At 34.8% G+C, this 23,705-nt stretch overlaps 1 protein-coding gene and 1 non-coding gene across 2 annotated transcripts; both read right to left on the minus strand.

Annotated features, from left to right (window-relative positions):
• Window positions 1–8,048: 8,048 nt before the first annotated feature.
• Window positions 8,049–8,155, minus strand: LOC131177826 (small nucleolar RNA R71). Its single transcript, XR_009147103.1, has one exon. It is a non-coding gene; the product is annotated as a small nucleolar RNA R71 (small nucleolar RNA).
• Window positions 8,156–16,916: 8,761 nt separating this feature from the next.
• On the minus strand, window positions 16,917–17,414 carry LOC131177825 (uncharacterized). The gene is made up of 2 exons (XM_058142922.1): window positions 17,289–17,414; window positions 16,917–17,204 (listed from the first exon to the last, which is right to left on the minus strand). Exons 1-2 carry the CDS (start codon window positions 17,412–17,414, stop codon window positions 16,917–16,919), a joined length of 414 nt encoding a protein of 137 aa, XP_057998905.1.
• Window positions 17,415–23,705: the final 6,291 nt, after the last annotated feature.

The raw sequence follows: 23,705 nt of genomic DNA on the forward strand, positions 1-23,705 counted from the left end.
AATTCGTAAATAATTCATTTACTTTATTTTGGTGTATATTTCTTTATATTTGGCACCACTAAGCAAAATTGCTTAGCGCGTTGCTTTTGTAACGCGTAGGCATTGGAGACACAGCTGGGGAGCCCAATAGACCTACGACCAGGTGAGACATCAGATCTGCACAGGAGTCCAGAGTCATCTGCACTGCATTGCATACATGGTAGGACTTAGGATATCTTATATTTTGTACTTCTGTTGTATTTTTGAAATTCAGTCTTGTATTTTGTAATATTATGAAAGCTCTAAAGTTTGTAATATTTTGTACATATTAAATAACATGGGGATTTTCTGGATATATTTAAATTATTATGAAACTGTTTAATGACTGTGAAAGTCTATTGACTTTACTGAGAAATTGAGACAGTGAATGAAATTGTGATTTTGACATTATCATATTGAACTGTTTTTAACAGGTTTAGAAGGACTGTTTGTCCAAATTACAGACGGCACTTTGCCGGAATATGGTTAAAAATTTTGTAATACCAAATTTTAATACAAGATACAAATATAACCACCATGATATGAATTTTTACATAAAGGCTTCTTAAATCAAATTGAGTTCAAGAAATGAGATAATCATAGAATAGGTGCTCCGGCACACCGTGTAGCACGCCTTGCTCGGCTATACTGTAGATGGGTGAGGGGTGTTATATTTTCATAGTATCTCACACCCAATCAGCCCAATTTTAAAGACTATACAATAAGAAGGCTTGAATGGTAGCTTACCTTAATTAGGCAATTTTCTATCTTCCAAATTCTTCAAGATTACTTGATTCTCTTGCTTCTAATCTTTAAAATTGAAGTCCAATTCCAAGTTTTCTTTAGGTTGGCTATAGAAATCGTGGGAGAAATCAAGTGGTTTGGAGCTTGGTTGAAGGAACCATGAAGGGCAAGGAGAGAGAGAGGGGATGGTATGGAAAAGGAAGAAGAAGAGGAATTTTGTTTGTTATGTTTTTAATGTATTTTTTCTTATATATATTCATAAATATTCCAATTAAAATTTAAATAATAATTTTAATTATTATTATTTTTACAATCTTAATAATTCCTCCTATATCCCTTCTCAATTTTCATACACCAATTACTTAATTAATTCATATTTCAATATATTAGCCTCACTCATTTTAATTGATATTTAGGTCAAAAGTTAACTCTTCAAGTGAATTGACCAAAATACCCTTCATCGGGTTATAGTCCATTTTTTTCAGTAATACCCGATGAGTCCTTAGTAGTTTTTCACCTTAGGTTCTAATTTACTTATTTGTGCTTATTTCCTTTTCATTTCTTTGATTTATTAATTCCTAATAATTCCTCAATTAATCCTTAATTAATGATTTTATAGGGTTCTACATGAAATTGGAGCAGCAACTAAACTTACAGTCGCTTCCCGGATAGGTCACCCATCGTCGGGAACTTAAGCTCATTTAATCGAGCTATACTCCATTTCTCTTATTTTCCTCTAACCTCATTTGATCTCTATTAATTTAATTTATGACTTCTCTCTGTGATTTAAGTGTGGTTTCAGGCATTTTAACTGTCTGAATAGACATTAGACGTCGGAACAGTAGAATGTATAGAAATACCTAAGGTCATCGTGTTACAATTCTCCCCTCCTTAAAAGAAATTTCATCCTGAAATTTACCTGGTATTAGTCTCTGAATAGTTGTGGATGTTTGATAAGTACACAATTTATTAATTTTACTCCCATCACATTTAGTTTTTCTAGGGTATCTTTATGCCTAATTCAGTTGATTAAAGTATAATTATCTATTAGGCATATGTTTAGAGAGCTGTTGAAATAATTGTGTTAAATGGAGAAATTTTCAGCATTTGCATTAATTTGACTATTGCTGTATTTTTCAGGGTTTTGGTGAAGTTCCAGAGCATAGAAGTGTGGAAGGAAGCTTGGAAAGGTCGAAGGATTGAGAAGCATTGTTGATACAAAGTACACAGGTTGTGTAAGCACAACCATGGACTCATGTAACATTCTGTCAAAAGAAATCCAGAGAACCAAGGAAGAAACAAAGTACACAGGCCATGTAAATCCTGGAGACCCGTGTAACCTTCTATGCCAATGCAAGACATACCCACTCAACTCCAGTAAGTTACACGGCACACAGGCTGTATATGTAACACCCCTATATTCGGTAGTGCGTTCTACTGTTCCTGTGACCAGTGTTGTCCGGACAGCTAAGATGCCTAGAACTACACTTAGATATGAGTGAGGAGACATAAAATAATGAAATACAAGAAAAGAAAATACAAGAAAAACAAAGAAAAAATAATAGCAATGAAATGTAACCAAGTTAAATGAGCCGAGAACCCTAGCGATGGGTGACCGCACTGAGAAGTTGCAGCGTGGACCGTTGACTAGTCCTGGACAGCGAGGAACCCTGAAAAATATTTTTAGGACTTAAATAAAGACCTATTGAACTATAAATATCATTAGAAGTATCAAAGAAAAATTAATTAATTAGTACAAAGAAAAGTGAGAAATCGAAAAACGGACAAAACTCAGTGTTACCGAAAAATCGGGAATGCAACCCGAACAGGGGCATTGTGGTCATTTGACACCCCGAGTTGTCTTTTGACTTAAATGTCCATTAAAAATACATGATATTACACTTGGAAAATGTCATGAAAAATTAAATTAGTGGTACCTAATGTAAATAGCAAAAATGGGAAGCTTAATGTGGGAAAATGAAACTTATGAATAAACTAATATTAAACAACCCTTAGTGCTCCACTCACCCACCAAAGTGGACCACTTATTCATCAATTTGGACAGTAGATTCAACTTCATCTTCAAGCTCTCAAATTCAGTCGAAATTGCTCCCAACAAACCTCCATTGCCACATGACTTGAAAGCTCCATGCAAGTGAGATTCAAGCTCCTTTCTTGGCATTTTCCTTCATTAAAAGTTGTCCATACACCTTGGGCAGTAGATAGGCAACAAGAAGACCAAGTTTTGGAAAGGTTTTAAAGAGTTTCCAAAGTGGTAAGTTTGTATTTTTGATTATTGCTTCATTAAAGTTTGTGAGGATGTTATAGGTACTTGAATTGTGGAGAGATTTTTGAGGTTTGATGTTTAAAGGGAGATGTGTATTTTTGGCAGCCATGGAAACTCCTTAAGGGCAGTTTATTCTTGCTTGTAAATGGTAGATTAAAGGGTTGATTAAGTGTTTATGTGTGTAGGAATTAATTTGGGTGATGTATACTAAGTATATGTGAATGTGTACTTAAATTTGGAAGCTTGGAAATTAATAGAGAGTGATGTATGAATCGACAGCTTGAATGGTGAACCATAAAAATGTTATTTCATGGTTTAGTTTATGGAATATTAATGTTGAATTGTGGTACTTGCTATGGCAGCTTGTATATATGTATGATGGTGTGAGGTTGGACATGTAAATGAGCTAGGTTAGGTGATTGAATTGTTTGTAATTTGAACTTGAAAAATTCTGTACTATAAGGTGCATATTGAGTGTGGTTATAAGCTGCCAAAGTGACCAAAAATATGTTGTGAAATGTGTTTAGGTTATGGTACAAACCAGAATTGGCATGAATGTGTAACTTGGTAAGTGTTACAAGTGTCCTTTGATGAGTAATGAACAAAATGCAATAGGGCAGTTTATGTTTTGGGCTTAGAACCTTAAGTGTGTGGCTCCAATTGGTATGAGATCAATTGGAGGTGAAACTAGGCACAAAATGTGCCAACTTTCATGAAGGAAGCTTACCAAAATTCTGCTTGGAAGGTAACTTGAAAAATGACCAAATCCGGATTAGTGCAATTAAGGCCTGAAAATTGACCATTTGGGCAGCAGTTAGTGTTTTGGCCATAACTCACTCAAAACAGGTCCAATTGACCTGAAATTTTTACCATGAATAGTTAAGACATATATCTACAAGTCTTATGAAGACACAAATCCCAGAAATGACCATAAGCAAGTGAAATAGCTTGTACAAGTTCGGGTCCAAAAACTAGCCGAACCTAAAATGACCTAAAGTGACCAATTTTGGTACATTCTGAACAGCAATAGTAAAATGACCATAACTTGGTCTACATAACTCAGAATGACATGAAATTTTGCCTCGCATGCAATAAGATATAGATCTGCAAGTTTGTAGTTTTGACTAAAATCCGAAAACTGAGGGAACTAGGTCATCCGACTAGGTCAAACTAGTATCCCGGAATCCAACAAATTGCAATAAAACGCAATATATATGGAAATGAATTGGGTAACCTGTACCAACCTTAAAAGGCTATAAATGTGACATATTGGTAACATTAAAACCTAATTCACCTAGAATGCATCGAAGGTCAATATCTTAGGTTGACTAAAGAAATGATAGAATTCAATAATTAAGTATTAAGCCTTATTGTTAGAGACAGTTTAAATGAGTACTGAAACACTTCAAATTATGTTTCTCAGTTAGCAAAGACTCAGGGAAGGGGAAGGAAACACTGAGTCAGAGCCAAGAGGCATATATCAGAGGTTTGTGCACAATAGTTATTTCTTTTGAATTTTTCAATTGAAATAAATTATGATTATTTGTATGTTATTGTTTTAAATTGTGTTTGTGCACAATAATTTTGATTTCTTATTTTCTACTTAAAGATTTATTTGAACATTATAGTTTTAAATTGTGTCTGTGCACAATACTTTTTATATTCACTACTTTTACCAAAAAATTTATTTGGAGAAATGAGTTATGAATAATTTTTTATTGTTTTGGCTTTGAGAATCTTATTTGAAAATTATTGTGTTGCCTACTTTGCAAATGGAAATTTTTAGATAAAATGTGATTTGGGAATTGTATGAAATATTGTGATTTGGAATTGTTTTGATTCACAATTGGCATGACACTGTTACTATGTTCCTCCTCCATTTATGAGGTGAGTGTGATTATATTCCTCCCTCTTTGACTTATCAGTCTGGGGTGAGTGTGATTATGTTCCTCCCTCTTTGACTTGTCAGTCTGAGGTGAGTGTGGATGGGTACTCATTATATAGCTAGCTTCCTCCCTCATTGATTTCGATTAGTGGGGTTGTAGATTGCTTTGTCTTGGTGTACAGCACAGCATTGATCGAAAATTTTGTGTCATGGCTTAAGTTGTGTATGAATTTGCAACACTGTGTTTATTAAATTATTTGACCCAAAATTTTTCTATAATGAGCTTTGATAATTTGTGAAATGTAATTGTGCAGTATTTAAATTGTGTTATTAATTTACAAAACGGTATTGTTCAGTTATTTGATCAAATTGTGTTATTGATTGGCAAAACTGTATTATTCAGTTATTTGATCAAATGGTATTATTGATTGGCAAAACTGTATTATTCAGTTATTTGATCAAATTTGTGTTATATGAACTTTGTAAATTGTAAAATGGAATTGTGAACTATTTGATTTGTGAATTGTCAATAAAAGACTTATGTATCGCATTTCAAATTGTTATTGTGCACCACTGAGTAAATTTTACTCAGCGATAGCTTTTCATTGCTGTCGCAAGTAGACAGATTGACAGGGCAGTAGACTAGGCTACTAGTGCTTCAGTGAGAGATCATCGGGTATATTTAAAATACCATATTTTATATTTTGTATTGTAATGTATGTTCACTGTATGTATATAGTGTTCTTGGTTTTGAGCAGTTGTAAATTAAAATTGTACATTGAAGTTGTAAAATAAATCGTGAATTATTTTGGCTTGTAAATTTTGTACTCTATTTCTTTTATCTCAGCCTTTGGAAATATTGAAAAATTATTGTAGATTTGAGTTGACTAAATGTTAAAGTTTGAGATTGAGAAATATATTTGAAGTGCTTTTTACAGGTTTTTGAAGAACTGCTTTATTCAAAATACAAATGGCACTCTGCCAAAATTTTTACAGAAATTATTATTTCTTCAAATGTGTTAGCTCTTTCACTTCAGTTCAAAAATTTTTTTTTAACACCTGTAAATAGTGCTTACTACTGTAAAAAGAAGTAAGAAAAGTTTTAAAATCCCTTGTAGTGTATTTAATGGGTTATCAGTAGACGAAGTTGGTAATTCATTAGGTATACTACGGGATCATGTCATGCCTTACAGAGGGGTAGGGTGTGACAGTGTATCTGTCGACAATCAGTTTCTTGATTTTTCTCCAGTTGCAGTTTTGACATAGAGAGAGACTCCTAACACCTCAGAGACTCTAAAAACCTAACGCTAGGCCATTTATTATAAATAGAGGGGGCAGCAGCCGACACAACCATTCACCAACCTCTCGACCTGAGGATCAGACCTTCGTTCTCCATTCATATTCTAGATTTCTTCAATTTTCTTCTTTAATTTTCTGTAAGCCATGAACATGAGTAGCTAAGTTTTTAATTCAGCTCAAGGGATTTAAGTTCTTTTGCTTGATTTATGAGACCAGGTTCTTAATTTAATTTATGTCTTTTTGAATATCTATTGTTTTCTGATTTCATTGTCTTTGATTTATTGAATGATTTGCTAAAAAGGCCTATTAGTTCATTGTTTGATGTGATCAATTGCTAGTTCATCTTCATAATCTGTAATTATTGTGTAAGATTGAACATGAGTAGTAATTAGGTTTTATTGATTATGATCCAAGTTTTCGATAATAATCTAAGGAAATAATAGGGTAAATTAAATGATTTATGTTTTATAAATTATTGTTCAACTTAACTACTTCCTTTTCTTAAAGCAATTATTAATTTGATGAGGATTGCTTAATATCAATTCAATTAATAATTAGAATCAAGAAGAGTGCTGGGCACGAATTGATGAGTATAGGGAAGTTAGAGATTTCACCTCGCTGTTTGGTAAATTTACATTAAGTATTCAATAAGAGATAGTTGTATTTCTTTTGTCTGTGATCAAATCAATGCATTGGAATGCGAATTACCTTAGACTGAAGTTTGTTTAATTTGAGAGTTTCATATTTAATTTTAGTTATTAATTTCTAATTTTTTATTTCTTATTTGGATTGTGAATTACCTCCCCCCCCCCCCCCAAACCTTTGTTTCTTTTTCCATTACACAAGTGCACAAAATTTAATAATTTAGTCTCTAGGGTTCGACCTGGATTTACCACTTACTGCAAAAAATATTTCATAATTGGTGATTTCAATTAATTTAATTTCTGGTGGATTCGAGAGCCATCAAGAATTTTGGCACTGTTGCCGGGCACTGAAATTTATTGGATTTTGTATTTTTGGTGTTCGGATATTCTGTTATAACCTTTGTTTGTGAGTTGTTGCTATTTTCAGGTTTTAGAAAAAAAAATTACGGTGTTACTATTAATCAAGAATTTTGGTTGAATTTGGAGGGCGACCCATACCTATTTTGAAGGAAATGACGTTCTGATCAAGACCGATAAATCTGTAGGATTCCTTAGCCCCATCCTCTTGAGGCTATATTCCATCATTTTCTAGGGTTTTGAGGCATTTTTTTGTTTTTACTTTGATTTCTTTTTGTTTATGACAAGAACTTCTCAATCTGGTGAGTTGATCTTTGATCCAGAAGTAGAAAAAACAGCTAAACAGTTGAGAAAATTGGCTAAGCAGATTCCAAGTACATCTGAAGGAGTCCAATCTCTAAGGGAGTTAAGTTCAGATTCGGATTTGGATTCAAATTTCGAAAATGAAACCATGGCTGCTAGGACTTTGAAAGAGTTGGCTGCTCCTGATATAAACCAATAGCCTTTGTGTATTCAATACCCTGCTTTAAATGTTACTTTTGAGTTGAAATTTGGACTAATCCACTTGTTGCCTAAGTTTCATGGTCTTGCAGGTGAGGATCCACATAAGCATTTAAAAGAATTTCATGTTGTGTGTTCCAGCATGAAACCTCAAGGAGTTTCAGAGGATCAAATCAAGCTTCGAGCTTTCCCTTTCTCACTGGAAGGCACAACTAAGGATTGGTTGTATTACCTTCCTTCTGGATCCGTTAACTCATAGAGTGGGATGAAGCAGATATTTTTGAAGAAGTATTTTTCTGCTTCCTGTGTTGCCAACATGAGAAAAGAAATTTGTGGCATTCGGCAGTACAATAGAGAGAGCTTGTATGAGTATTGGGAATAATTTAAGAAACTATGTGCAAGTTGTCCCCATCATCAAATAAGTGAGCAGCTTTTAATTCAGTATTTCTATGAGGAACTTCTACCAATGGACCGCAGTATGATAGATGCTACTAGTGGAGGAGCTTTGGTTGATAAGACACCAGAAGAGGCAAGGAGGCTGATTGCTAACATGGTAGCAAATTCTCAACAGTTTGGTATGAGAATGGATTACACACCTATGAAGGTTAATGAGGTAAGTACATCTAACCTTAAGAAACAGATTTCTGATTTAAATTCTTTGGTGAGGCAGTTGGCTATAGAGAATATGCAAACTGTTAAGGTAAGTGGAATTTGTTTGGGTTTGGGTCATGCTACTGACATGTGTCCTGCATTACGAGAGGACGAATCAATGCAAAATGCTAATGCAGTAGGACATTATGGACAACCACAATGCAGGTATGATCTCTTTTCGAATACTTATAATCCAGGATGGCGAGATCATCCAAGTTTGAGTTATGGGAACCAACCGGTGCAAAACTGATACTATCAACAAAGACCATAAGTGATTCAACCACCTTCGCCTCCCTCAAATCAAGGTATGTCACTCGATGAAATTGTTAAGCCTTTGGCTAACAATACACAACAGTTTCAATAGGAGATCAGAAATAGCATTCAAAACATAGAGAGGCAGATTGGTCAGTTAGCCTCATCTGTGAGTAAGTTGGAAGGTCAAGGTTCTAGAAAGCTTCCATCACAAATAGTCATGAACCCCAGAGAAAATGCAAGTGCTATAGTGTTACAGAGTGGGAAAGAAGTTGATGATCAGACTCCAAATGAGTCAATGAAAAAGAAAAAGCAATGAGCAAAAGAGTCTGAAGTTCCTGAAGTTGAGGTAAATACTGAACCTAAATTGAATAAGGTTAATAATTCTGTTCTTCCTCCATTCCCCTGCAGGTTGGCCAAGACGAAGAAAGAAGAACAAGAGAAAGAAATTTTGGAGACTTTCAGGAAGGTAGAGGTTAATATACCTTTACTTGATGCGATCAAACAAATTCTCAGATATGCTAAATTCCTTAAGGAATTATGCACTACAAAGTGTAAGTTGAGGAATAATGAGAAGATCAGTGTGGGGGAAAATGTGTCAGCATTAATTCAGCGAAAATTACCCCTTAAGTGTAAGGATCCAAGTTCATTTTCTATTCCCTGCAAAATAAGTGATTCTAAATTTGAACGTGCAATGGCAGATTTAGGAGCATATATTAATGTCATGTCATATTCAGTTTTCCAGACTTTGAATTTGGGTCCTTTGAAAGAAACCAGTATTATTATTCAGTTAGCTGATCATTCTAATGCTTACCCATTGGGAGTAGTTGACGATGTGTTGGTGCAGGTTGGAGAATTGATTTTTCCTGCAAATTTTTTCATTCTGGATATGGAGGATGATAGTGCTCTCTCATCAAACTCAGCTTTGATTTTGTTCAGAAGACCTTTCCTAAAAACTGCCAAGACAAAAATTGATGTGGATGAGGGTACCTTAACTATGGAGTTTGATGGAGAGATTATCAAATTTAATATCTTTGATGCCATGAAATATCCTGCTGATAATCATTCTGTCTTTTTTATTGATGTTGTTGATACATTTGTGTAGGATGTTTTTAAGTTAAGCATGGAGGATGAGTTAGAAAAAAAATCACAATTGCATGAATTAGAGGAAATTCGCCTTAAGACTTATGAGAATTCTAGGATCTATAAAGAAAAGACAAAGGCATTCCATGACAAACTAAAGAAGCAATTTGTGGTTGGACAAAAAGTTTTATTGTATAATTCCATATTGAAGCTGATGCCTGGTAAGTTGCGTTCTCGTTGGATTGGACCCTTTGTTGTTACTAATGTGTTTCCTTATGGTGCAGTTGAAATTCAAAGTTTAGGAACTAATAAGATGTTCAAGGTCAACGGTCATAGACTCAAGCCATTTTATGAGGGGTTTCAGGAGCATTCAGTAAATTAAGGAGCTTTGCCATGTCGAGCTAACGATGATAAACAAAAGCACTTCTTGGGAGGCAACCCATGGGTGGCTTGTTTGCCACAATCAGATTTGTTTTCTTTCCCTTATCTTATTTTATTTTCTAGCATTTTTTTTTCCTTTTCTTTTGCATTTGGCTTTACACTGGGGACAATGTAAGTTTTAAATGTGGGGGAGGAGAGATTTGTTGTTGCAATTTTTTTTTTTTTTAAATTATTCTAATAAGCTTGATTCATGATTCTATATTAACTATCGGAGAGAAGTGCTTTGTCCTTGAAATGACTTTTCTATTTTATGTTGAATTTTTGAGATTTTAGATAAGGTAATAGTAACTTTAATGATAGATTTTCCCTCTTCTCCATACCATAGAGTAATTTTTTTTTCTGCATAAATCATTTAGGCTTGATTTAATAGTGAAATAATTAGTTATGTGTGTTTTAAACTAGTGTCATGTATATTTCAGAACTTTGTTTAATCTATCAAGGCACTTTATAATATGTAGATGCATAAATTAGGGGAAATAAAAGGCTAAACTTGAAAATTGCTTCGCTATTTAGTTAAACAAAGTAACCAGGGGTCTTCATGAATCCCATGTCGATTCTCAGGCCAAAAGCTAGCTAGGATATGAGCAAGGTACTTTTCTAAAGGTGACGGTTAAAAAAAAAAAGTAACTGTGATGAGAGAGAAGTACCAATTTCAAATTAAAAAAAAGCCCATTTCTACCTCCCCTAAGATTTGCAAAGAGCTATAATTGTTGTGCCTTGATAAATTAACCTTGTGTTTTGGTATGTATTGATTTAAAATTTTATGAAACTTTAATTGTGTGAGCTTTCAAGCCTTTTGTTTTGTGTTGGAGAAATGTTGATATAGTGGTATAGTGTTGATGGAATTTGTTGTGATGGTTATTACCTTACTTGCCTATTCTTTCAAACTTTTAATCTTTTGTTAGAAAATGTTGTGATAGGGTGAAGTTAAGTGAACTTCTAAGTGGAGTCGATTGAGAATTTAAGTCATGCTTGAGGACAAGCATGGAATAAGTGTGGGGGAATTTGATAAGTGCACAATTTATTAATTTTACTCCCATCACATTTAGTGTTTCTAGGGTATCTTTATGCCTAATTCAGTTGATTAAAGTATAATTATCTATTAGGCATATGTTTAGAGAGTTATTGAAATAATTGTGTTAAATGGAGAAATTTTCAGCATTTGCATTAATTTGACTCTTGTTGTATTTTTCAGGGTTTTGGTGGAGTTCCAGAGCATAGAAGTGTGGAAGGAAGCTTGGAAAGGTCAAAGGATTAAGAAGCGTTATTGATACAAAGTACACGGGTCGTGTAAGCACAACCATGGACTCGTGTAACATTCTGCCAGAAGAAATCCAGAGAACCGAGGAAGAAACAAAGTACATGGGCCGTGTAACTTAACTTGTGTAAATCCTGGAGACCCGTGTAACCTTCTGTGCCAATGCAAGACATACCCACTCAGCTCCAGTAAGTTAGGGCCGTGTAGTGATACACAGGCCATGTATCTGTCGACAATTAGTTTTTTGATTTTGCTCCAGTTGCAGTTTTGACAAAGAGAGAGACTCTTAACACGTCAGAGACTCTAAAAACCTAACCCTAGGCGACTTATTATAAATAGAGGAGGCAGCAGCCGACACAACCATTCACCAACCTCTCGACCTGAGGATCAGACCTTCGTTCTCCATTCATATTCTAGATTTCTTCAATTTTCTTCTTTAATTTTTTGTAAGCCATGAACATGAGTAGCTAAGTTTTTAATTCAGTTTAAGGGATTCAAGTTCTTTTGCTTGATTTGTGAGATCAGGTTCTTAATTTAATTTATGTCTTTTTGAATATCTATTGTTTTCTAATTTCATTGTCTTTGATCTATTGAATGATTTGCTAAAAAGGCCTATTAGTTGATTGTTTGATGTGATCAATTGCTAGTTCATCTTTATAATCCGTAATTGTTGTGTAAGATTGAACGTGAGTAGCAATTAGGTTTTATTAATTATGATCCAAGTTTTCGATAATAACCTAAGGAAATAATAGGGTGAATTAAATGATTTATGCTTTATAAATTATTGTTTAACTTAACTATTTCCTTCTCTTAAAGCAGTTATTAATTTGATGAGTATTGCTTAATATCAATTCAATTAATAATTAGAGTCAACAAGAGTGCTGGGCTTGAATTGATGAGTATAGGGAAGTTAGGGATTTTACCTCGCTGTTTAGTAAATCTACGTTAAGTATTCAATAAGAGATAATTGTATTTCTTTTGTCTATGATTAAATCAATGCATTGGAATGCGAATTACCTTGGACTGAAGTTTGTTTAATTTGAGAGTTTCATATTTAATTTTAGTTCTTAATTTCTGATTTTGATTTCTTCTTTGGATTGCGAATTACCCCCCAACCTTTGTTTCTTTTTCCATTACACAATTGCACAAAATTTAATAATTTAGTCTCTAGGGTTCGACCTAGATTTACCACTGACTGCAGAAAATATTTCATAATTGGTAATTTCAGTTAATTTAATTTTTGGTGGATTCGACAGCCATCAATGTTGTCTCCTCATGTCTTTCTCACATTCCCATGTGGCTTTTTCCTTGGAGTGGTTACTCCATAACACTTTCACTAGAGGAATCTTCTTATTCCTCTGCTGCTTTGTCTCTCTTGTTAGAATAGCCACAAGTTCTTCATCATAGGTAAGATCTGGACTCACTTCAATATACTCTAATGGCAGTATGTGGGAAGGATCTGAGCTATACCTTTGAAGCATGGACACATGGAATATATTATTAATCTTATCCAACTCCGGAGGTAAGGTTAGTCTGTAAGCCAATGCACCTACTCTTTCTAGAATCTCCTATGGCCTTATGAAGCGAGTACTCAATTTTCTTTTTCTCCCAAATCTCATGATCTTCTTCCATGGAGAAACCTTTAAGAACACCTTATCACCCACATTAAATTCGATGTCCCGTTTCTTCAAATCTACATAGGACTTTTAGCAGTCAGATGCAGCCTTTAGTCTGTCCTGAATGATCTTAATCTTCTCTTCAATTTGCTGTACAATCTAGGGGCCAATCAACTTTCTCTCGCCTACTTCATCCCAACATATGGGGTTCTACATTTTCTAACATACAGTGCTTTATAAGGAGGCATTCCAATATTTGATTGGTAGCTATTGTTATAAGCAAATTCAATCAAAGGCAAGTGCACATCCCAACTTCCTTCAAACTCAATAACACACGCCTAAAACATATCCTCCAAGATCTGAATTATTCTCTCAGACTGGCCATTTGTCTGTGAATAGAATGCTGTGCTGAAATTCAATGTAGTTCCTAAAGCTTTTTTAAGACTACCCCAGAATCTAGAAGTGAATCTCGGATCTCTGTCGGATATAATGGATACTAGCACTCCATGCAATCTCACCACTTCATCAATATACAACTTAGCCAATCTATCTAGATTATAGTCCATTTTCACTGGCATAAAGTATACAGACTAAGTCAATCTGTCAATAATAACCCAAACTGCATCATGATTCTTCTGGGTACGAGGAAGTCCCATCACAAAATCCATGGTAATTCTTTCCCATTTCCACTCGGGAATAGGTAATGTTTGTAGCAATCCCGCTGGCACCTGGTGTTCTGCCTTCATTTACTGACAAGTTAGGCATTTAGCTATATATTCTGCAATGTCTTTCTTCATCCCTATCCACTAGTAGTGCTTTTTTATAGTTCTATACATTTTAGTCCCACTAGGGTGCATAGCAAATGGTGAATCATGTGCTTCCTACAAAATGATCTGCTTCAATCCAACATCATTAGGAATGCACATTCTACCCTCGTATAGCAACATGCCCTCATCATTTACTGAAAATTCTGGTTTCTTGCCATCCCAAGCCTCTTCCATTAACTTCAAGTGTTTGTCATCATTTGGAGCTATTGTTATAATCTGTTCAATCAACATTGGCCTCACTTACCAGGTAGCCAGCATCTGCCCATCATTATAAAATATAGGATTTTCAATCCTAGCAGGAAAAGGACAGAAACGAATACTCAATTTAAAGTGAGTAAATAGAATTCCATACTCTATCTCATAGATACATATAGAATTCTGTGGAAAGCCGTATTTGTTGAAAGTCGTATGTACGGCTTAGAGGGAGGTCTTTCATATCTTTCAAGATCCACCCTATAGCATCTGCCCATCATTATCTATCTCTAAATTTGCATGTAATGCCCTCAAGTCATGCACCATAGAAAAAGGTGAAACTCTCAAGCTAGCCATGGTCTTACGACTTAAGGCATCTGCTATTACATTAGCTTTTCTAGGCTGGTAATCAATCAAACAGTCATAATCTTTTATTAATTCTAGCCATCTCCTTTGCCTCAAATTTAACTCTTTCTGAGTGCTCAGATACTTCAAACTCTTATGATCTGTATAGATGCACTATATCCCATATAAATAATGTCTCTAGATCTTTAGAGCAAAGACAATTGCTACAAGCTCCAAATCATGAATAGGATAATTCCTCTCATATGGCTTAAGATGGCGTGAAGCATAGGTAATGACATTCCTATCTTGCATCAACACACAACCTAATCCATTATGAGAAGCATCACTGTAAATGGTATATTCTTTACCCAGTGTAGGTAAAGTCAAGATTGGAGCTTCAGTCAAATATTTCTTCAACCTATCAAAGTTGTCCTGACATCTATCAGTCCATTCAAATTTAACACCCTTTCGCAGCAATTTAGTTAAAGGGGAAGTTATCATAGAGAATCCCTTCACAAATCTACGGTAATATTCGGCTAAACCAAGGAAACTACAAACTTCTGTAACATTCTTAGGCGGTTTCTAATTAAGAATGGCTTCTACCTTGCTAGGATCCACCTTAATTTCCTCTGCTGACACAATATGCCCTAAAAAGGCAATCTCCTTCAACCAAAACTCACATTTGGATAATTTGGCATACAATTGTTACTCCCTCAGAATCTGCAATACAATTCTCAAGTGCGTATCATGCTCCTCTACATTCTTTGAATACAGATCGATCAAGATATGACCTAAAGATTGTGTTCATCAGGTTTATAAATGCTGCCGGAGCATTAGTCAACCCAAATGGCATCACAAAAAATTCATAGTGGCCATACTAAGTCCTGAAAGCAGTTTTGGGAATGCTTTGCTCCTGCACCCTCAGTTGGTAGTATCCCAATCTCATATCTATCTTGGAGAATATAGTTGCATCTTTTAGCTGATCAAACAAATCATCTATCCTTGACAGAGGATACCTATTCTTCACTGTCACCTTATTCAGCTGTCTGTAGTCTATACATAGATGGAGAGTACCATCCTTCTTTTTAACAAATAATACTGGTGCTCCCCATGGTAACACACTAGGGTGTATGAATCCTTTATCTAGCAACTCCTGTAATTGCACCTTCAATTCCTTTAATTCGGCAGGTTCCATCCTATATAGAGTGATAGAGATTGGCTCCACACCCGGCATAACCTCAATCTCAAACTGCAACTCTATTTCTGGGGCCAATCCTAGCAATTAATCAGGAAAAACATCTAAAAAATCACATACTGTGGAGATATCCTTAAGATCTGAACTCTCTACCTGGGTGTCTATCACATAAGCCAGATAAGCTTCACACCCTTTTCGAATAATCTTTTTAGCTAGTGCAGCTGAAATGAGATTAGATGGCAATAACTACCTCTCCCTGTGTATAACCACATCTGCACACTCGAGAAGGCCAAAAGTGACTGTCTTCAATCTACAGTCAATCATTGCATGGTGCCTAGCTAGCCAATTCATGCCCAAGATAATATCATAGTCCTTGAAGGCCATTTCAATCAAATATGACAAAAATGTGTGTCCTTGTATCACCAATGGATAATCCCTATATAATCTATTCACTTTCACTTCTTGCCCTAAGGGAATAGTCACCAGCACATTAAAATCCATTTTCATGTAAGGAATAGCAATAGAACAAACAATTCTAGTACTAACATACGAATGAATAGAGTCGGGATCAAACAACACAGACATCTCGTTCAAAGATTGAGAATGTACCGGCTACTACATTGAAGGTCTCTGCTTCTTCCCTTTAGCTCATAATGTACGCCCTGGCTGGTGCACCACTCTACTCAAGTTTGTTCACTGTGCCTTAACTGCCAGTAGTACTGCCTCGACCTCTGCCTCTATCTCTACTGACTATCTGTGAACCTCTTGGGCCAGAACCCTGAACTAATCCTTCTATTGTGGTATATGGCATAGGTAGGCATACACTGGTGCAATCCCTGGAGAAGCGCCTAGTTCCACCACAATTATAGCAGGCTCTAGTGGCTCTGAAACATAACCCTCCATGCACCTTACCACAAGTTTTACAGGTGCGAACTGAGGATGTTCCTCTGATCATCTGCTACCTAGATCTGGGTGGCCTCTGTACTGAAGATCTACCTCTGCCATATCTATGAGTACGGGGTCCCCCAAAGTTCTTTCTCTTTTCCAAACTACTGCCTGAACCCTGACCAACAATCTTCACACCCCTTTCTTTTTCTCCCTTCTCAGCTGTCCCTTCTAACTCTATTCTTTCTAGCTCGAGGGTCTATGAGATCAATTATGAGAAGTTCTCATGCCAGAAGCCAACTATTTGCAACTTCAGGCTAGGCCTCAAACTAGCTTTAATTCTCTTACATCGGTCTTTACTAGTGGTGAGCAGACCCCCTGCATAATGTCTTAGATGGGAGAACTCTCTCTCATACTCAGCCACTGATATGTTTCCCTACTTCAAACTCAAGAACTCTTGGAGCTTCATGTCAACATATGCATCTGGGATATATTTCTGCCTGAATTCTCTAAGGAAGTCTTCCCAGGTCAGAACTGGAGGCTCCAACATACTGTTAGGAATGGTCTTCCACCATTCATAGGCATCCCCTCGTAGTAAGGAAATTGCATACTCAAATTTTAGGGCATATGTGTATTGTAACTTTTTGAAGACCCTTTCCATGCTTTCTAACCACTGCTTTACTTCTAAAGGATCCACAGTGCCTTTAAATTCTGCAGCCCCATCCTTTATCAATATTTTATACTGTCTTACTAGGGGTTGGGCTTGTATTGGTGCTTGTAATTGCATATTTCCAGCCATCTGCTATACATATTGCGTAGGAAACTGCATGGGAGGAATCTGTACAGCTAGCCCTCCTACACCCTGACGGGTTAGGGCCTCTCCTTGAGCTTCAACTGCAGCTGATTGTTCCACAGAATTATCCCCTTCTTCCATATTGAATCACAGAGATTTCTACCTTCTGAACAACCAACACAAGGAAATTTTGCCCTCATTAGTCCATTCTCATCATGTAAATGTACTATATGTATCAATCCATAATATTTGAGCAGTTGTACTTATCAAGAAATAATTCAAACATACAATTCAAAACTTGCATTAAAAACTTGCTCTGATACCACTAAAACATGTCATACCTTACCCCTCGGTAAGATACGACATGATCCCGTAGTATACCTAATAAATTACCAAACTCCGTCTATCGATAATCCATTAAATATACTACAAGGGATTTTAAGTGAATCAAATTTATTTTTAAGTTAAATTATTGCTGAAAAGTCGAGAAAATTGTTAAGAAATAAATTAAGTATTTTACAATCTGAGGATTTTATTTCATTTTATTTTTCGAAAAAAATGCATGATGACGGCTATAATTTTAATAAATCCAAAATTTTAAACCTGATAAAAATCAACTTGTGATAAGTAGCATACATAAATTTAAATCAACCAATAATTAAGTAATTTCTTCTCTTCATTCCACATCAAGAAAATAAAATCATTTCATTTACAATTCAAAAAAAATACTCATTTACAATTTTACAACTCAGAAAGATATTTAATTATAAATTTACAAACTTTAAAGTTACAAAAATATTATTACAATTCTTTTTATACAACTGCTCAATTGGCTTGCACATACATATAGCTACTCATTTACATCAAAATACAATCTACAAAGGTATACCTATTATACCTGTCATCAATCAAACTATTGCTTCTAGTAGCTCACTCAACCACTTTATCTTTCCCTTTACCTGTGACAGTATAACACAGCTATCGCTAAGTAATGATACTTAGTGGTGTACAACTATGAATTTTAAAACTCAATACAAAACATGATTGTGAAATTATAACAAAAGGGTTTGCAATATTTAAATTTTCCATAAGTCATAAAACCAATATCACCATTTTCATTCATTGCAAATCATTTGTTTCAATCACATTTTATCAAAGCATTCACAAATCAATGGTGTTGCCAACAATCAAACAGTTTAGGCCATAACACAAAATTTTCAATCAATGTCGTGTTATACACCACGATAAAGCAATCTCACCCTAATACCCATGACTAAAGGGTGACAAAGGCTAGCAAGCAATATGAGTACTCATCCAATCTCAACCTCAACTGGCATGCCAAAGACGGAAGTCAAATAATCACATATCATACCCCAATTAGCCATTACTAATGGGGAATATCATCAGGGACTGCCATGTCAACTGTGGTTTCAAACAATTTCAAAGGATTTCCATTCAAATAATCATCTTTGCAAATCAAATAATCACATTTCATTCATCATAAATCCCCATATAGGGTTGGCAACACATCAAGTTTTCAAAACACTTCTAAATGCATTCAAACCGGCTCACCACCTTGCTACAATGAAATCAAATAGCCAACATTCGCCTTTTCCACAATTATAAATTCATTCCAAGATTTAAAAATACTTAAGATAGTATAATTAATTCATAAATGCAAAAGAAAATCATAATTGGCTCACATAAAGTTCATTCACTTCCTTTGCAAATTTAAAAACAAAAAGAAATCAAGTTGTGCACAAACCTTCCTTCAATTCCTTCTTCTTATCTTAATTCTTCCCTTCCTTGGAAGTCTCCTTTTCCACTGAAATTATACAATTACAAAGTGTCAATACTCATAACCTTCACTAATATCTAATCAAATAAATTCCCAAGTTACTATCTAATTTAACAAATTCTGGGTTCAAGGCAGGTTTGGGACCTGACCTTGATAAGGTAATCTTCATGAAAGTTGTTCCCCTATGTCTTAGTTTAATTATCTTTTTGAATCACTCAATTTGAAGTTCTGGATCTCTAGTTATAGCGAAAACGCTAGGTATTGCTCCTAGGTACTTAATCCTGTACTTTTCTAGTTTTTCAGATTTTCACCTAATTTTGCATTCAATATTCGAGTACGTTTTGCTCAGAATTTGAACTAGGTCCCTAAAACAAAGTTTTAGGGCTTTGTCTTAAGTTTCCAAATCATTTTGAATCACCTAAATTGGAGTTATGTAAAGGAAGTTATGCCCTGATTAGTACTCGGAGGTCACAGGGAAAAATGGCTGAAGTACAGGAATTCCAGATTTTGAATTCCTAATTTTCTCTAATATTTCCTCTACTTTGCCCTAAGAACTGGGTCTTGCTAAAAATATGAAATTTGTAGTTCTATGTCTTATGAGTATTTTGACTTTAGAATCGCCTAATTTACATCTATGTAGCCTTAGTTATGGCCATTTTGCCAAAATTGCTCAGGTGGCAATTTCTCAGGTTTCCAGGTTAGTTCTAGAATCCAGTCATGTTTCTAGTCCTACTTTGTTTAGCTAATTTGGGTGGGTTACAACTATAATTTGGCATTATGGTCTTTATATGAATTGTTCCCTTGTGTCAAGATTACACAGGTTCAAGATTCACTCAATTTGGAGTTTTGTAGAGTGAGTTAAGCTTAGTTAATTATGAACTTTTATTTGGTCAATTTTTTTCAGGTCCAGATTTACCAATCTGGATTCAAGCCCTAATCAAGGTATCCTATGGTCATTTTCTGGGTAAGTGTTCTGTATGACAGTTTTAGCATTTTATCTTAGGTTTCATCTCCTATTAGTTTCACACCAATTGGAGCTATGTAGCTCAACTTATGAGCATTTAACCCTACTGGACTCAAACTATCTAGATTCAAAACCTAGGGTTTAATTTCATTTCCATTAATTCCTTCACCAAACCAACATCATTTCTCATTAAATATGCACCAATTGACCATAATATGACTTTATGAACATTAATTGAACTTCATAGCACCAAAAACCCTAATTTCTCAAAACTCTAACTTCTCAAAACTCTAACTACTCAACTTCCAATTCCAAACAATTTCAACACATAATTCATGCATACACCTCCATGCAACACTAGAAATCATATTAATTCAATCAAACCACCAATACCCTATCTTCCCTAACCTAGCCGAAATTTATACTCCCATTTCATGCATGATTTCATCAAATTTTCATAGTATCTCGCACCTAATCAACCCAATTTCAAAGACTATACAACAAGAAGGCTTGAATGGTAGCTTACCTCAATTAGGCAATTTTTTATCTTCCAAATTCTTTAAGATTACTTGATTCTCTTGCTTCCAATCTTCAAATTAAAGTCTAATCCCAAGTTTTCTTTAGGTTGGCTATGGAAATTGTGGGAGAAATCAAGTGGTTTAGAGCTTGGTTGAAGCAACCATGGAGGGTAAGGGGAGAGAGAAGGGATAGCATGGAAGAAGGAAGAAGAAGAGGAATTTTTTTTGTTATGTTTTTAATGTATTTTGTCTTTTATATATTCATAAGTATCCCAATTAAAATTTAAATAATAATTTTAATTATTATTATTTTTACAATCTTAATAATTCCTCCTATGTCCCTTCTCAATTTTCATATACCAATTACTTCATTAATTCCTATTTTAATATATTAGCCTCACTCATTTTAATTAATATTTAGGTCAAAAGTCAACTCTTTAAGTGAATTGATGAAAATACCCTTCAGCGGGTTATAGTCCATCTTTTTCAGTAACACCTGATAAGTCCTTAGTAGTTGTTCACCTTAGGTTCTAATTTACTTATTTTTGCTTATTTCCTATTCATTTTTTTGATTTATTAATTCTCAATAATTACTTAATTAATCCTTAATTAAGGATTTTATAGGGTTCCATATGAATTTGGAGTAGCAATTAAACTAACAGTAGCTTCTTGGATAGGTCACCCATCATCGGGAACTTAAGCTCATTTAACCGAGTTATGCTCCATTTCTCTTATTTTACTCTAACCTCATTTGATCTTTATTAATTTAATTTATGAATTCTCTCTATAATTTAAGTGTGATTCTAGGCATTCTAACTATTTGAACAGACATTAGCCATCAGAACAGTAGAATCTATGGAACTACCTAAGGTGAGGGTGTTACATTGATATTTTGGTTCTTTTTTGTAAGTGTAAGTTACAAGTTAGTCTGTTTGTGTATGATCAAAGTTGAGTTAAAGTGTGACAATTTAGTTAGCATTTTTTGTTATTCAGTCAAGAGTAAATGATTAAAAAAAGTTCCTTATTGGTGTTGAAGTATGAATATTGAGTCAATAATGAAAATGAATGGAAAAGAAAATGATAAAGGAATGAAGGAAGGATCTGGAAAGTAGTAAAGGCCACCTCATATGAGCTCATCAACAAGATTGAATGGAATGAAAATGAAAGAAAGTGAATAATGACTAACCCTTAGAAAGATTGATGAAAATGAATGTGAGGCCGTATTCAAAATTTAACACCAGTGCGAACAAAGTTGCATAGATGAGAGTTTTAAGTGTTAAGTGAGGTAAAGATGTGATGTTAAGGGATGCCTATTCAGTGGGAGGCACAAGTGAAAAGTAAAGAGTTTTGATAGTGTGGTTACCCAAGTAAAGAGCACACTAGCCTAGATTTAGGTAAAGTTGATAGTCAAATGCTTTACTAGAGCATGTGTTCTAATTAAATGGTAACCAAGATTAAAGGATTAATTAAGAGTTAAAGTTCACAGTTAGTTCAATGGTAATGTAGTGCCCTACTCATTCTTCTAAGTACGAGCATTACAAGCTACAGTTTACAATGCAAACATGAAGTAGTTAAGTAGAGCTGCGTGTTATTTATTAGCATTCAAGGGGAATGCATGTACAATTGATTCCACTTATAATGCAGTATTGTTTAGAGCACAAATATGCTCTTATAGAGGAGTCAGTAACTCTTAACGAAGATCTTAACCTTCAAGTAAAAAAATAAAAATAATATAAGGTAAAAGAATGGAGTCTATAACACCGTAAGTGAAAACCTCTAGCCTATATAATGGACCCATAGATAGATTTAGCATTATAGTGATTATCTCTAAAACTTTACCTCAAGGCCTAAGTGTGCCTTAGGAGGACAGACAAAGATGTTTAAAGAATAAGTTTGTAATTCTAGTGTCAATGCAGGAAGCATTGAAATACAATAGCTAGAGTAAGTGATCCTATCATTGTGTTTGTCAAGAGTGCATACATATATTTTATGGTCTTGTGAATGCATGGTGTGATGAGAACATCTACTGATATAGTTAGAGAGAGATGGGATCAGTTAGATCTTCCTACCACCCTATAGAATGATTTTATGATGAAATTTTCTTCTTCAAATAAGTATGCCATTATATCATACCGTAAATGCATGCATGATGAATAATCTATGAAATACATAGGCGTGATAAGGGGTGGATAATTTCTACCCAAGCCCTTAACTTAATGGTATAGTTTCCTATCTAAAAGTGGTCATGAGTTGGAAATTTATGTGTGCTATTATGAATTATTACTTTAATATGAATAAATGTGTTAACGATATAATGCAAACTCCAATGGACTTTTCCTTGAAACCCATAATCAATTTAATGTTATCCCAAGATTACTCCAAAATAGATTTTAAACACCAAAGACTTACTTAACCCAATACCTTGTGCTACAAAACTAAGTAAAATCAAGATGCAAATTGGAGGATTCTTAACCCAATATCAACATGTGACAGAACTAAGAATATCAAGTATAAACTCTTACTAGCAATTCAATACGTGTTAAGAAATTCAAGTTCATTGAAGAACCAAATAGGAGAAAAATTCTTTCAAATGTTTAATATTCTCAAATATAATCTAAAGTTATGTTTCTAGCACAAAAAAATGGCTATTTATGTGTAGCTCTCTGAAACTTGGTTAACCTCACTAAAACCCTAAGAATATAAAGAGTTACATTACAAAATAGCACTAAAAATAACCAAATAGCAAATCACATGGCCTTTAATGAGTATTCCATGGCTAATGGTGCACCTAGCATCATCTCATGGCCAAGTGAGCACCCATAGTGATTTCCGTACTTTCCCATGCGTCTCACATGTCCCTTGGTATGTCTCATGGCTAGCCATGGGCCTCATGAAAATCCCATGGCTTGCCAAGTGCCCAAGCTAATGGCTGGTGATGAGATTCTCATGGCTAGGTATGAGATGTTCTGCCCCTTTTTGTAAATGAAGATGTTTCAAGACTTTATTAGCATTTGTTGGAGAAACTGCTCCCATTGAACTCCACCCATGCACATTTCCACTATTATGAGCCATTTAATCTCCTTTGGCATGCCAAGTTTGAGGATCTTCACTTGAGTTACTCCTTAGAGAATTTCCTTATAGTTTGGTGCTGC

This window comes from Hevea brasiliensis, unplaced genomic scaffold (genome assembly GCF_030052815.1).
Source record: "Hevea brasiliensis isolate MT/VB/25A 57/8 unplaced genomic scaffold, ASM3005281v1 Scaf90, whole genome shotgun sequence".
Lineage (NCBI taxonomy): Eukaryota > Viridiplantae > Streptophyta > Magnoliopsida > Malpighiales > Euphorbiaceae > Hevea > Hevea brasiliensis.

Bases quoted from the DNA above. Each gene is read 5' to 3' on its own strand.
- LOC131177825 (XM_058142922.1), bottom strand. From the start codon at position 17,414: ATGGAAGAAGGGGATAATTCTGTGGAACAATCAGCTGCAGTTGAAGCT. The intron at 17,205-17,288 runs GTATAGCAGATG...ATATTGATAAAG, and splicing joins TGCAGTTTCCTACGCAATAT to GATGGGGCTGCAGAATTTAA.